At 38.1% G+C, this 16,110-nt stretch overlaps 1 protein-coding gene, 1 long non-coding RNA gene and 1 other non-coding gene across 4 annotated transcripts; 1 reads left to right on the top strand and 2 right to left on the bottom strand.

The window, feature by feature from the left end:
- The first annotated feature begins 1,214 nt into the window (after positions 1 to 1,214).
- Positions 1,215 to 10,982, top strand: LOC100244311 (protein argonaute 10). Of its 2 annotated transcripts, none has more exons than XM_002279372.5 (22): positions 1,215 to 1,745; positions 2,643 to 3,279; positions 3,595 to 3,803; positions 4,069 to 4,218; positions 4,319 to 4,452; positions 4,556 to 4,665; positions 4,753 to 4,859; positions 5,080 to 5,218; positions 5,322 to 5,438; positions 5,887 to 5,994; positions 6,081 to 6,152; positions 6,453 to 6,575; positions 6,668 to 6,827; positions 6,951 to 7,072; positions 7,473 to 7,610; positions 7,712 to 7,854; positions 7,982 to 8,044; positions 9,194 to 9,257; positions 9,359 to 9,494; positions 9,614 to 9,687; positions 10,019 to 10,145; positions 10,505 to 10,982. In XM_002279372.5, exons 2-22 carry the CDS (start codon positions 2,785 to 2,787, stop codon positions 10,699 to 10,701), a joined length of 2,988 nt encoding a protein of 995 aa, XP_002279408.1. In that variant the 5' UTR covers positions 1,215 to 1,745; positions 2,643 to 2,784; the 3' UTR covers positions 10,702 to 10,982. The 2 variants fall into 2 exon arrangements, with proteins under 2 accessions (XP_002279408.1, XP_010649966.1); XM_010651664.3 differs by lacking the exon at positions 1,215 to 1,745 and adding an exon at positions 1,973 to 2,094.
- Positions 10,983 to 12,732: 1,750 nt separating this feature from the next.
- On the bottom strand, positions 12,733 to 15,694 carry LOC132253794 (uncharacterized). Its single transcript, XR_009465653.1, has 2 exons — positions 14,664 to 15,694; positions 12,733 to 14,524 (listed from the first exon to the last, which is right to left on the bottom strand). It is a non-coding gene; the product is annotated as an uncharacterized LOC132253794 (long non-coding RNA).
- MIR167E (microRNA MIR167e) lies at positions 15,022 to 15,111 on the bottom strand. Its single transcript, NR_127765.1, has one exon. It is a non-coding gene; the product is annotated as a microRNA MIR167e (primary transcript).
- Positions 15,695 to 16,110: the final 416 nt, after the last annotated feature.

The following is a 16,110-nucleotide window of genomic DNA, read 5'->3' as shown; positions in this document are numbered from 1 at the left end:
TTTGCATATCTACTCCTGTCCTGACTTGACTTACGCGTCAATGATTTTAATCCATTCATTGCCTTCTGAATTACTGCCAAGTCTGTGTAGGTAAGCAACTCTGTCTGTGTGTCCAATATCTATATTTGGTGGCAGCATTTTGGGCTGTTTTCTTGCCTTTGACAGGCCTAATGACTAATAATCAAGAACAACCACGCTTTGAAGACACCCATAAAGCTGATCCAAAAGGGCTATATGTTTGAGAAATGCATATAATTGAAGCTATATCATACAAATTTTGTCCATCATGTTTCCTACTGTTGACTAATTATTCTAACATGAACAAAACATTATTGTTATCCAAATTATAGACAAAGATTCAAAGCCAAAAAGAGGATTCCAAGCCTCCCTTTTGGATTTTTATCCTGGCCAGCGGCAACCTAACACTTTGTGGGCCCTTGCTACTTTGATTATTAAGCTTCGTTATCTGAAACCAGCAAATTGAATCGTGATCTTTGGATCAATGTATTTAGTATTTACATGAAGAAAAGGTACATTCTGGTTGAGATCAGATGGCCATGAGTTTCAGCACACACGATCTCCTGTAAGAGCGACAACACCCAAACATCTCAGGACGGGGTCAGCAAAAACAACCAACCAATCACAACCGTCCAAATTACCATGAGTGGCTTTCATCACACTACCATGTTGATTTCCATCTGGGCGGGACCCACTCACGCTACTTAGTCCCTGATGCCATGATGGACCATCACTACGCTTCACGTTTGTCCCATACTTAAAATAAAAACCCTAAGGTCACCATCCCCTGCTCCGCGAGCCACCGTATCACTGTGCGTCATCATTCACCAACCAGAAAATAGGGTCAAACTTCACAGTCACCGGCATCAACGGCAGAAGAGGGTAGATGAGTTTTTGGCAATGGTAGGGTGGGGCGCAGAGGAAGAGACCAAAAGTCCATAGGAGGAGAAGCCAGAGGGGGTGGACCCGTTTGAAAAGTGGGGCCGGTTTGTAGGTAGAATGGACCGTTACAGCTTAGCCAAGGAACTGGGTTGGGGTGGGGGAGTGAGGAGGGAGTACACAAAAAATGAGAATGGGGCTAGAGAGAGAAAGTGAGTGAGAGAGGCACATATGGAGAAGTCTGCAGAAGAGAGGACTGCAAGTTCGAATTATTCTTCTTCTGTGTATGATTGCTTTTAATCCTCAGTGGTTCTTTTGGACTATACCCACTTTCTCTCTCTCAATATCTATAAATATTCAATATATATTATACTCTATTGTACGTCCCCGAGGCTGCGCGATCTGTACAGAAGAGAGAAGAGGGAAGGGAGAAGCGGGGGAGAGAGATGAACGAAGCCATTTTTATTTAAATGAAAAAGCTAAGAGAGGGGGGTGTGGTGTGTGGGGGGCAGGGCCTTGGCAAGCCTTTTACACGTGATAAAGAAAACACCAAAAGCACTTGCATGCGTGTATAAAGATTCATCATCATCATCATCATCATCTCTCTCTCTCTCCCCCTCTATACACTCCTTCTCAGAAGTCTGAAAACTCACCCAAAAACACCCACATCCTTTTTTATCTCCACTTTCGACTCTCTTTCTATCTCTTCACGTTCTTTTGGCTGCCCCAGCCCATCTTTTGAACCTCCTGTATCGGTTTTTGATGATTGAAGAAGAGTATAGAGAGATTGCCTCATCTGTTTCTCTCCTTCTCTTTTCATGGTGAGACTGTTTGGTTGGTGGTTACTGGTGAGTGATGAGTTGTGAGTTGATGGTATTTATTGGGTCATTTTTAGTTTGGCATTAAGTTTTGGGTACTTATGGATGGTGATTTCACTTCCCTTTTCAATGTTTATTCCTTCTCTTTGTATACTTTCTTCATTTTTGTTTTTATCTAGGTGTTTTATTCTGTTCCTTTGTCAGTCAAATCTTTCTATTTATTTATTTATTTTTATGATTTTGTTTGGTTTTTGGGTGGTGACTTAGAAATTTCATAAAAATTTTATACTTTCTTCCGGGGTTCACTATTCATTTGTTCTGCGATTGCCTGATAAGTTTTCACGGTTGATTGAGGAATGGTTTTGTCTTGTGGGTATCTGTGAGTTGGTTTTTTTTTTTTTTTCAGTAATTCACTTCATGATTTCATGGTGACTGGTTTGGGTATTCGGTGATGATGGCTCGTTTTGTCTCTGCATTTATGGTTTTCTGAGTTATGAAGTTTTTTTTAGCTACAAGTTTGGGTTTGGGTTTCGTGTTTTGAAACTTTCCTTTGGTGGGTTTTTGAGATTTTGACAAAAAATTCAGCGGAAATATCTTTAAAATTTTGAAATTTATGGTGTTCCTTTCGTGGTTCTGAAATTCCCAGAAATTTACTGAAACTATTGCTTTGGGTCTTGGGTTTTCCTTGTTGAATTTTTGTTTTTGGATTTGTTTGCTGAAACAGAGGTGAGAGGGTGGGTTTTCACCTTTGCAAAGGAATGGTAATGCTTGTAAGCAGCACCAAAGGCCAGGCCTTTACCCATACCCTTTTTTACTTTTGTGCACAGAACTATGATGCATTATCATCATCATCTTTTGTTTATTTTATCTCTCTTGCAATTTTGGTCATCTTGCTGACATGCATTTCTTTTTTCTTTCTTCTTTTAGATTTTCAAGTCCTAAATAGCACTTAATCTTTGAGAGAGAAAGGGCTAGAAAAGGAACAGTGTATGTGTGGTATTGGTTGAAGTTTCTCCCATTTGGACGAGTGCTTTTGCTTTGGATATCAGTTCAGAGGCAGCAATCCAACATGCCTATGAGGCAGATGAAAGAGAGCTCAGAGCAACACCTAGTGATCAAAACCCACTTGCAGAACTCCATGAACCCAGTTCAAAAGCCCCCCAAAACTGCTCAAAATGGGAAAGGCCCCCCATCCCATGAACCTCAGAACGCCAAACCTCACAGCCAAACTTCGCCTTCATCAAAAAACAGAGGGAGGAGAAGAGGAAGAGGTGGCAGAAAATCTGATCAAAGCGATGTTTTCATGCGCCCCAGTTCAAGGCCCTGCACTGTAGCAGATAAGCCAGTTTTGGCGCACCAGGCTGGACCTCTTGTTACTGATATTCCTCATGGGTGTGTCGAAAATGGGGGCAACATGTGTGAAATGGAGATGGGTTTTCCTTCTTCAAGTAAGTCTTTGACCTTTGCACCTAGGCCCGGGTATGGTCAACTTGGAACAAAATGTATTGTGAAGGCCAACCATTTCTTTACTGAGTTACCAGAGAAGGACTTGAATCAGTATGATGTAAGCTCTCTTCTTTGATAGGTTTTATGGTAAACACATTTGTCGAGTATATTGCAGCATAAATTCAAATGGGTTTTTGTTTGTCTTAACTGTTGGGACCCCTAATCTGACATTCAATATATATACCTGTTGTTTTCTTCTTATATTGCTGAAACTTTGCAGATATAATTGAATAGATTCCTGCTTCTCATTGTCCTTTCCTTTTAAGAGCATTAATGAGTTTTAATTTTGGCCTTTAAAGTTTGTTCTTTTTGTTTATTTTTATATGTTCCCTTTGTAATTTTTTTGGCTTCGCCTTTGCTCTGTTTTTTGCAGGTGACAATTACTCCTGAAGTGTCCTCAAGAACGGTTAACAGAGCTATCATGAATGAGCTGGTGAAACTGTACAAAGAATCTGACTTGGGAATGAGATTGCCTGCTTATGATGGTAGAAAGAGTCTATACACTGCTGGTGAGCTTCCGTTTGCTTGGAAGGAGTTCAAGGTTAAGCTAGTTGATGAAGAGGATGGAATCAATGGTCCCAAGTAAGGATGTCTAGCCACCAGTTTTGGCTTGTCTTTTTATTTTATTTTAATTTATTTTTAGGCGCTTTGATTTTTCCCTATAGTTTGCTAAAGGTCATTATTGTAACAATTGAGTGGAAACAAAAGAAATTCCCCACCGAAGGGAAGAAGTACCAAGAATTTGTTCCTTGCCCGTTCATTTTTTCTGTTGTATTTGTTGCAATGTGTCTCTCTTCCATCTGTGTATATCTGTTGAATTAATTCCAACCTCTATACAATTCTTCAGAAGAGAGAGGGAGTATAAAGTGGTCATCAAGTTTGTAGCACGGGCAAGCTTGCATCATTTGGGCCAGTTTCTGGCTGGTAAGCGAGCAGATGCTCCACAGGAAGCTCTTCAAATTCTTGACATTGTATTGAGAGAGCTCTCTACTAGAAGGTATGAAATCTCAAAGGGTGATTGTGTTGATCCCTGTTAATTCCATTCAATAACATACACACAAATTGAGTTCTTATTCATTTCAAATGCCTGCATTTAGGTACTGTCCTGTTGGGAGATCCTTCTTTTCTCCTGATATTAGAGCACCTCAACGTCTTGGAGAAGGTTTGGAGTCATGGTGTGGATTCTACCAGAGTATAAGACCTACTCAGATGGGTTTGTCACTGAATATTGGTAAATAAAAGATGGATAAGAAGTTCCTGTAAATATTAGTTCTTTTACTGTTTTCAATTTTAAATTGCTCTTATTTTCCCATCCTCTATTTTTGCCTTGTTAGATATGTCTTCGGCTGCATTCATTGAAGCTCTCCCTGTAATAGAGTTTGTTGGTCAGCTATTAGGCAAAGATGTGTTATCTAGGCCATTGTCTGATTCTGACCGTGTGAAGGTACTTTCTTTATCTGGCAATGTGGGGTGCTTCTCTTCAATTTTACTTCATTTGATAATTAGATTTTCACTTCAAAATGGTTCCCAGATCAAAAAGGCCCTTAGAGGAGTAAAAGTTGAAGTAACACACAGAGGGAATGTACGAAGAAAGTATCGTGTATCAGGACTAACATCCCAACCTACAAGAGAACTAGTGTAAGATCTCTTGTTTTGCTTCTCTTGATTGTGCAGTCACAATTTACATGCTGTTACTTTCTTCATTCCAAGAAGATTATGATAGCTAAATAACAATTGTTACTTACAAGTTACAGCAAGAGTTAAAGCAAAAATTGCTCTATTAACTCTTCTTTTTCTTCTGGAATTTTTTGCTTATAAATGCATGCAAGTTTTCTAATTATTCATGGTTCTTGTTCAGTTTTCCTGTTGATGATAATTCAACCATGAAGTCAGTTGTGGAATACTTCCAAGAAATGTATGGCTTTACAATTCAACATGCACACCTTCCTTGCCTTCAAGTAGGAAACCAGAAGAAGGCTAACTATTTACCTTTGGAGGTACAGAGTGTTAGCTGATAATTTTTCTTTTCTTACTGATTGATTTGGTTACAGGTTCTCTCTGTAATTCTCATCTGGAATTTACATGCTTGTGGTTTGCCAGGCCTGCAAAATTGTAGAGGGGCAGCGGTATACCAAAAGGTTGAATGAGAGGCAAATTACTGCTCTATTAAAAGTTACATGCCAAAGACCCAGGGATCAGGAAAATGATATTCTGCAGGTATTTGCTCTTTCAGTCTGTTTGAACCAAACAATCAAGATATAGTTTCTGTTCTTAGCATGATAGGTAGATCGCTTCATGCTTCATTGATTTGTGCTAATGGGAGAAAGAGGAAAAAATGCTAATCTTACAACCACCATTTCATTTGAAGATGGGTGTACAAATCCAAATAATTCTACCCTGCCCTTCTTCTTTCCACCCAAATGAAGCATTATATGCTCCTAGTTTTATAACCTTTGGGGAAGAGGGAGGGGGAAGGTGGCTTCTTAACATTAGGTTTTGAGAATCACAAATGTATTCAAGTCAAAGTACGGAGTGGAAAATCTGGTTGATTAACATGAAATAATTTGTTTGATCTTGGATTGACATGATTCTGTGATGTTTTTGGGTCTTGGTTTAGTTTGAGCTAATAACATCTTATGCTTTTTAAACTTCAAAAAATAACCAGACGGTTCAACATAATGCTTATGATCAAGATCCATATGCAAAGGAGTTTGGGATCAAAATCAGTGAAAAATTAGCTTCTGTTGAGGCTCGGATTCTTCCTGCTCCTTGGGTAATATTCACCATCCTAAATTTATATATGTGAAAGATGATAGGTATTACACATTGTGCCTGATCTGACTTCTATTTTATCTGCAGCTGAAATATCATGAAACTGGGAAGGAAAAGGATTGTTTGCCTCAAGTCGGTCAGTGGAATATGATGAACAAAGTATTGTTCTTATGTCTTTTGGAATCTTTTCTTTTATCTCCCTCTTTTTCCTCTAAAGCAACAAGGAGCTCCTAGCCAGATCATTTAATTTTCATGTATGGGTTCAGTAACCCCATGTTTATACCGAATATGAATGATTAGGATTTGCTGAATCCCCATGTTTATACTGAATATGAATGATTATTATTTGCTGAATCCTCATGTTTATACTGAATAGGAGTGATTAGGATTTGTTGAATCCTCATCATACCGATATGATATCCCTGCACTAATATCTTGGTCTTCTGCACTATATAACAGAAAATGATCAATGGAATGACTGTTAGCCGGTGGGCATGTATCAACTTCTCTCGGAGTGTGCAAGAGAGTGTTGCTCGTGGGTTTTGTAATGAATTGGCTCAAATGTGTCAAGTGTCTGGCATGGTATTGTTCTCTCTGCTTCAATTTTTAAATGGTTTATAGATAAGTCATTTGTTGTTTCCTGTTGAGTGGTAATTTTCTGCATTTGTTTGTAGGAATTTAACCCCGAACCTGTTATTCCAATCTACATGGCCAGACCTGATCAAGTAGAGAAAGCTCTGAAGCATGTGTATCATGCATCTATGAACAAACTCAAAGGAAAAGAATTGGAGCTTCTATTAGCTATTTTACCTGACAACAATGGGTCTTTATATGGTATGTGCCTAATTTACTGATGATTTGGTGGTAAACCATGAAATCAAGCTTTCTAGTTGATTTGCTTGAATTGACTGAATGGTTATACTGACATCTGAAGTGTCATATGATTCTGATTTTCAGGTGATCTTAAGAGAATATGTGAAACCGACCTTGGTCTAATATCACAATGCTGTCTCACAAAACATGTCTTCAAGATTAGCAAGCAGTACTTAGCCAATGTGTCTCTGAAGATTAATGTTAAGGTTGATTAATTCATATACAAGTTTTATATCACGTACACTGTATCATATTGTTTGTATGCTTTACATCGACAAAGTTCTCCCAACGTTCAAAGTACTTTAGGTGCCTTCTTGGTCAAATGAGAATGAATCCTGCTTTCACCACATATGTTAAATCCTATTCAACTAATCACCTCAAAGAGTTATGGAAAGCATACTACATGGATCTCTCCTCTTCCACCCCACTAAAGTGCATTGCCTTCCCTACTGCTCAAATTCATTCTTGCATTTGTCCCAAATTATTTGTGATTTTTTTTCCCATTATAGTCTGTTTATTCTTTCTTACCATCTGAAGTGTCAAATTAAAATATTTCAAAGCATGAATAATTACAGAATCCTTACGTTTTTTCTTTTCATGATGTAGATGGGTGGTAGAAACACTGTCCTTTTGGATGCTATCAGTTGCAGGATACCATTAGTTAGTGACATACCAACCATAATATTTGGAGCAGATGTGACGCATCCAGAGAATGGAGAAGACTCCAGCCCTTCAATTGCTGCTGTAAAATTTCTTTAACTGATATCATGCTTCCTAGAACCTTGTTTTTCCTAAAGTGGTTATTGAGGAACTTTGTTGCTGATAGATTGTTGTATTAATTGTAGGTAGTAGCTTCTCAGGACTGGCCTGAAGTCACAAAATATGCAGGATTGGTTTGTGCTCAGGCTCACAGACAGGAACTGATACAAGATTTATACAAGACATGGCATGATCCTGTTCGTGGCACAGTTAGTGGTGGCATGATTCGGTATAAGGATTCTTCTCTATGTTTTATCTGGACTTTCCTGTGTGTGTGCATGTGCATATTTTTATACTGTATGTACATTTTTTGGTTCTAGTATTTAGATTTCTTTTTCCTCTTGCTTTCTATGCAGGGATCTTTTGGTTTCCTTTCGGAAGGCGACAGGGCAGAAGCCACTAAGGATTATATTTTACAGGTCACTACTTTGTCCATGATGCTTATCATTGAATAGATCCTCTTGTTGCATGTGTACTTTGTGACATTCTTGCTGCAGCTTGACATGGTGCCTTTGATAATCCCACAACCTTTTCCTGGTGTTGACATGTTTGCCATATTTTATATGAATTTGATTCCAAATGGATGCCATTTCGAAACTTTACAGGTACCAGTAGCACAATTTGTCTGTAGCTTTGGGGTGGCTAGCACCTCAGCAAGATGGTTGGAAAGATGGATCAGTTGGGTGCCATTTAGTTAGCATCATGAAACACTCTTCTTGCTTTTAGAAGTGAAGAAGGAAAGTGATACCCAGTCAAGTGAGGCACCATGGCTACCAAATCCACCACTGTTCATAAAAAAGCTAAAACATAATATGCTTTTTTTTTTGCTTCAAAAGTATGCTTTTATAAACTTTTAACTAACAATTGTCACAACCAATGATTTTTAAAGAAAAAGAAAGTAGCCTGGAATGACTTAAATGGCCTCAGTATTCTGATGGTGCTTAAGTAGCCTAGTCTATAGGGACTAAATTGGAATCAATCTCCAATATTAATAATGGACAGTTGCTTGTCAAAATTAAGTAAATAATCCATTTTTTTTATGCAAAACAGAAAAATAATAATATATTAATGGGACCATGTCGCACATGGGCCATACAAATCTCAATACAATAATTAAACAATCAAAAGCAGTGGTTAAAAGCATTTGGCATTCCTGATCCTGTTGTGTGCTTGACTCACAATATTGGGTATTGGTTAGAGGAGGATATGCCTATAGAATCATAGATAAAGATGAATATGAACAAAGGAGACTAGTGTAGCCGGAGTAGTTGCAATTTGTGGTTCTGATGAGTTGAATTCTGGTGACAAGATGAAATTTTGGAGCACAGTGTGGCTTCACTATTGACAAAGGATTTTTTCGATCAAAAGTTCTAACATACTTCTGTTCAGTTCAAGTAAACATCATCTGTTTGGATGAGAGGACGTGTATATGTGTGTGCGTGTGTTTGGATGAAAGGATGCTTAGTTGGGATCTCTATGTGCAGTGTCCTCACAAATTACTGCATGTGCATCATTAAGCTCTTTTCATAGTTACAATTCTTATCCTGATCAGATATTAATTTGAGCAGGGATGGTGTTAGTGAAGGGCAATTTTATCAAGTGCTACTTTATGAACTAGATGCAATCCGGAAAGTGAGTTTCAGCTTTTTATTCTTATTTTTTCCATTCTTTAATTAAAAATCATTTGAAACCAAATAGCAACCCATAGGTCCTTATAAATAATTTCTACACAGGCTTGTGCTTCTCTAGAACCAAACTATCAACCACCAGTTACTTTTATTGTGGTTCAAAAACGACATCATACCCGATTGTTCGCTAACAACCACAGGGACCGGAACAGCACTGACAGAAGCGGGAATATTTTGCCTGGTAAAGTTTTTGTTTCATGGAAAAATACAATTTTTGCTGTGTGCATATGTATGGAAACATGTCCTCACTGGGGTTCCTTTTTCCAGATTTATCTAACCATATTTGGTTCTTTTCCACAGGCACAGTGGTTGATTCTAAAATTTGCCATCCGACTGAATTTGATTTTTATCTCTGCAGCCATGCTGGTATTCAGGTAAAGCTCTGTTTTTCTTTCATTGGAATATTAAACTGACTAGATTTAAAAATAATGAAGTGTGTTTCTTCTAAAGTGATGAAAAGCAACATATTGCCCAAACAAGGAAAGGAAAAGATTTATGAAACCTGGTGGTGTGGTCCTCAATCATTTGATAAAATTATTATATTTTTTTTAAAAGATGCAAATATTTTTTACTCAAGAGAGACTTCGCCTTCCTGATACTGGGAGAACACTCACTTTAGGAGGCTCTCATTTGTCAGTTTCTAACTAACATGTGCTTTCAGAACTTTTGGAATGGATGAGTCATTATTTTCTTTCTTTGTGGCAGGGGACAAGTAGGCCTGCTCATTACCATGTTTTATGGGATGAGAACAATTTCACAGCAGATGGAATTCAATCCTTGACGAACAATCTTTGCTACACATATGCAAGGTGCACACGATCGGTGTCTGTTGGTAAGCCTGTTTTTCCTTCCTAATGAAGTTTCATATGCATCTGCATTCAAGAATTAAATTGTTCCCTTGAAAACTTTTTCGGAAAAAAATGTCAAAGATTCACCAGGAGAGTTCAATTGAGATGCAAAAGATTCCTAATATATATATATATATATATATATATATATATATTGACAAAAACATCTTGGAATTTGCTGCATTCACTAGTACAAAGTCTCAGTAGGATGTCATTCAACTTGTCATCGCTAGAAAATTTAGATCCTTTGAAGTTCTTTGTTCAAATTGTCCTCCTTGAGGAGCTCCATCATTTTGTTCTATGAGCTGCAACTGAAATAGCTAAATCCATGGCTCATTTGCAGTTCCTCCAGCATATTATGCACATTTAGCAGCATTTCGAGCCCGATTCTACATGGAGCCTGACATGCAGGAGAATGGTTCAAATGGAGGTGGCAGTGGTGGTCATGCCGCCAAGGCTACACGAGCATCTGGAGAGACTGGTGTCCGGCCATTGCCAGCACTTAAAGAAAATGTGAAAAGAGTAATGTTTTATTGTTAGAAGAGGGAAAGAGGGGTGATGTTGATTGCAGAGCCATCAGTGGGAATGCGGCTATCATGCGCTGCTCTTTCATCTCTATAGTTTCCTCATTGTATATGTATGATAATTCATGCCTGGTTGTAAGAACATCAAATTTAGATCAGTGATTATATAGTGCAAGAGAGTTTAGGTTTCTTTGTAACAACTTTGACAGAGCCCCCATGCCTTGGAAAAATGCATGACTAGGCAATGTAGAAAATGCCCAAAATGTAATCATTAATCAGTTTAGGAATTTTGCTTCAGCCTTGTGAAGAAGAATATTATCAAAGTGTGAGATGGGCGTCTGTCGTTTGGAAAGCTAACCAAGGCAACTTTTACTTTCTCCACCAACCCAACAGGAAGCATTTGTGGCAATGCTTGGTTAGAACCCAGTAGACTCCTAGGTCCAGAAAAAATAATACAAGAACAAAGTAAATTCTAAAAATGAAAATGGATTCTGGGCCCTGGGCAACCTTCTGTGCGCCTCGACTTATGAAATTGTGAGGGTTTAAAACCTGGGACCCCCAAATCCAACTGGAGGGATTTTCTGGTTTCTTTGGCTGCCATTAAGCTGTTAGCAAGTATAGCCTGCTGACGATGGGATTCTCTGTAAGTCTCTTGGCATGTCTACAACATTCTGACAGTGAGCTGAGCATGATCAACCTACTCACTCTGCGGTAGAGCTGTAGGGCCCTTACGTACAGATGTTGAAATGGTGGGCCACCTAGGGACTTTAAATGGGTTGGATCATGATGGCAGTTTGAGGAGCCATTCAGGCCATACTGGCGCCCCTGCTGGTACCTGGCCATGTGGTGGGGTTGTACCAACACATTGACACAGTCACACAGCTACTAGCTATACTTTGAAGATGTTGTTCCTCTCAGCCTTTAGATCTGGGAAATGTCAAAGGTTGTCAGCATCCAATATTCTGCAGGGGCTCAAAACAAGACCCGAGTCCTGACGTGATACAAATGGGGAGCTGACTTCAGCTAAGTCTCGGACAATCTTTTCCATGAGATTGGACATGCATGCTGAAAGCTTTTATCGCAAGGACAAATGTGTCAAGCCCTGGCACAAATCATACTAGCTTTGGCATGGTTGCTTGAGTTGTCAAGCTCAAGATACAACCCTAATGTCAAACTTATAATTTTTCACATGCTGCAGGGTATAAATGGATGTGGGGAGTAACATTTTCCAATTAACTAATGGAATTCAGTTAGGTCAGTGCAAAGGATTCTGCATTTTTTTTTCTTCTGCCCAATAGACACTTTCAGAGCATGTGAAATGCTGATAACCGATCTCTCCCCAGGCGGGTCACGAATTCTTTGAAAGTAAGTCTGACCAAAAACTAGAAGCTTCTTGGTTGCTGCATTTGATATTCATGCATTGAATATAGAATTAATGCGCCTCATTTCCCATGTACTGAATGGTGCGATTGCTTCTCAGACAGTCAATACTCAAATCTCAAGGCTTGTTTCCCAAAGACAATTCAGACATCCAAATGCAATTCATGAAACAATTGGAGTATCTTTCAGAGGATTCTATATATATAGTTTCCTTAAGGTTCATACAGAGTCCATGATTGAGTAGTGGAGAGTTCATTTGAGTTTCATTCTATGGATTTGATGAAGGACAAGTTCTATTGCATAAACCATATATGCCACACTTTGATATCACTAATGATACATATTTTGATATTGACCAAAACCATCTTCTTCTTTTTTTCCTCCAATTGAAGGAATTTTTACTTAACGAAAAAAAAAATATATATATATATATATAACTAATTCTGGGTCTAACAAATAAACAAAGATGCACTATCTGATCATTGAGAAAGAAAGTAACAATCTTGTAGAATATTTCATGACCCAGCAAAAGCTAACTATGCCACGAGTAAATATACAATCCTCATCAATCACTGTAAGCAAATGCCATCTAGCATGAAGATTAAGATTAAGTTCAGGATGTCCTACTGAATCAATTAAGTTTCTTGGATTTGTTTGATCACTTCAGTTTGATAAAATAAGACCTACCTTTAACACTTTCATAATATATACTTGTTGCAGTCACGGTGACAAATTAACTGTTGAGTACACTTCTATATTTCTGAGACCACTGTCTGTAAGCAAATTCTTGAGCACAAGAATGAAAACTAAGAGACCATATGGATGAATGTTTAATATATCCAGTTTTGAAAAGAGATTGCACCCACTTTGTGAATTAGAAGTCTGAACTTTCATCCAACAAAAATACAGAAGCCTGCAAAGTTAGGAGACTTAGGAACAAATTAATTAATTGATGAACAAGATAAAAGATGAAAAGCAAGTTTATAAGCAAATGTAGTGGGGGGAGAGAGAGAGAGAGAGAATGTATAGTGCTGCAGCAATGCTGCTGTGCAAGTGTAAATAGACCTATTATGCATCATAATACAAGTCAGAAAACAACATCATCATGAAAAAAAAGCTTGTCCTACTCCCTTGAGAAAAACTACACTAAAAAGAAGAACAATGTATAAAAACTGCTGCACTTTATGATTCACTGTTGTCTCTTTGAAAACCCATGGATATGCTCTTGGAAGCATCTGGAACACTCCATATTAATTAATAAACCCTAGTAAGTGCACTCTTCAAACTTATCTCCTTAAAACCCTTGGAAAGTTTCCGAAGAATGAAACTAATGACCCTTTTGGTGATTTGTCCAAAACGAAAGCCCTGTGGACACTTGTCCAAATGGAGCTAAACCAGCAAGGCCTGAAAGGAACCAGACTGCAAAGAGAGACAGCAACTAGACCAATAACTTGAAAATTTTGAAGTAGGGTGCACATGATTTTGCTCATAACTTGCAAAATGAATTAGATTAATGGTTGTACATTTTGTGTCTACATCTAAACAAAAAAACCAAAAGGAAAAAAAGAAAAAAGAAAAAAAAGAAGGTTTTTTTTACACTAATTATCTCAGACCTGTATTTTTAGCCAGAATGGTTGTGTTGTCTGCTCTTGAGCTGAGCATTCAAAGAATACATCAGAAATTTGAAAAGGTCCTTCAAGCCCTATAAATGGATATATGTTATTCTTTTAGCTTATACCCTCAAGACAGAACTGACTCCACCATTGTAGAAATATTAAGCTCTCATTTTTCAGAAGTACTTTAGGCAAGAAGAAAGTATTCTATTCATATCCAAATCTGCCAGATGCTCTTCTGTGCTAGGACAAGTTCAGTATTCCATTACTTGTTATATTATCTCAGATGCCTTATATTTCAAGCAGTTGCTCTTCCTTTCTATTTTCACGAACACTTACATCAGTCAAGTGAAACCAAACTCAAAAAGAAAGATGTTCGGAGCTTCATTGTTGGTTTTGTTCTAACCAGTTGATGGTGTCTAATCACAATAAACAATCAGTGGAGAAAGATAAGATACTCATCAGCAACTATAAGGTTTTTGGGACAGTTGGATTAGTAAGATTATATAACCCACTTCATAAAAACCGATAGGCAGAAGCAGGAAAGAATTCAACCTGAGGGAAGAAGACGAAGGTCAAAAAGAATTTAATGGGGCATATAGGTCTGAGCTCTCTCCTACCCCAAAACAGACAACATATAATGCAATGACAGATGATAGAATAGTGAACACTCAACACTTACTAAGTCGACAGTTAGATCCAGCTCCCATGAACTTTTCTGGTTCACCTCAACATATTTTCCTGACTTCTCCGACCATTGCTGGGCAGATCCCCACTTCGTAAAAACTTAGGTAGATGGATATGCCTGGGTCAATTCCAAATCAGACAGCAAGGGAGATTGATATCCTAAAACATCATAGGGCACAGGTTCATAAGAACAATATTGTTAATTATTTTGTTAGTGGGTAAAATTCCAGTTTATGAAACCCTAGACAATCAGATATAGGAACCAGCACATCATATACATGGAATAGGAGATGCATACCTCATGAATTAACAGAAATAGTACGGCATGACTCAATCCCAAAGCACAGTGGGGGATCTTGAAATATTCAAATGGCATGGAGACGCAAAAAGATCCTGTCACTCAAAACCCTAACCAACTCATCAAGCTAACATTTTTTTCGCGCAAGTTTAAAACAAGAAAACCCCACATTCAGAACACCAGAATTAACGTACTTCAAAAGAAGGATGTCACAGAAACCCAGATGAGCAAAAATCCAAGACAAGAAGATCACATATATATATACCTTTTTAGGGATTTTACAAAGAAAACCCAGATGAGAAAGTAAGCATAGAAGTGGGACTTAGGGTTTTTATTCAGGATTAGGGTTTCTTGTGCTACCAACAACAGGTGAAACTGCCACATGATCTGATCTCTGTTCACAAAGGGAAGCAAGTTTAGATCATGCTGGCAGCTTCAACTGATAGTGGTGCACCCATTAGAAGAAGAAGAAGAGCACTCCCTAGTAGGGTAGACTCATGGGGAAAAGAGAGACCTATCATACAACAGAGCTGCTTCTTCTGCTGCTTCTGCAGCTAAAGTTCACCTAGAGAAGAGAGGATGTGAAGGATATAAATAGAAGTGTGAAGAGAGGAAATTAAAGGGGAGTAATCAAATTTTATTTGACACAAGATGGAGAATAGAGGAACTGAAAAGCTTTGAAAATTATTGAAGTAAAGTGGTCCCAAGTGATGCAAATTGAATATTGTCACGCCAACACCACCACCATGCAGATTGCAGACAGGTTAGTGAGAGTTTCTAAATATTGTAAGAGCATTAATAACTTTAGAGGTTGAGAGCATGGGGGGACCCTTACATGCATATCTCTCTCTCTCTCTCTCACACACACACACACACATACACACAAATGGAAGGCATCATCCATGGAGAACTACTGTAAACGGTAGTATATGGTGGGGGGACCAATTTGCATGGTTTCAATAGTAGTGTTGCATAAGGTTCACACCAAAAAGAAAAACAAAGCAAAGAGCATCTCAATCGCAACAAAATTATGTGACTCTCTCTCTCTCTCTCTCTCTTATTCTTAATGTTTTGGGCATTTAATTCATTCCCTATAAGCATCTTTTTTTTGTTCAGTGATGATAGCTTTTGCTTTGCAAAATTACCATTTGTTGAATACTTGGTGTCAGCTAAATGACTCGTGAGAGATATCTGATGCAGACATAAGAAGCGATTGATGTATGTATGTTCCATATCTAATTTAAAACAAAAATGAAATTGAAATTGTGTGTTACATTAAACCTTTGACCCAATAAGCCCAAATCTTTACTTATATACCTGGCCTAGGTGAGCCTATATAACCTTTTAGCTAGCTAGGATGACAACGTTTTGTTCCTTTTGATTTCATTTTGATTCTTTGCGGTATGCGCATGTGTATAGAGATGGAATCATGATGTCCAAAAGTCGC

Source organism: Vitis vinifera, chromosome 5 (genome assembly GCF_030704535.1).
Source record: "Vitis vinifera cultivar Pinot Noir 40024 chromosome 5, ASM3070453v1".
NCBI classification, from domain to species: domain Eukaryota; kingdom Viridiplantae; phylum Streptophyta; class Magnoliopsida; order Vitales; family Vitaceae; genus Vitis; species Vitis vinifera.
This window is presented reverse-complemented; position numbering and strand designations above follow the sequence as displayed.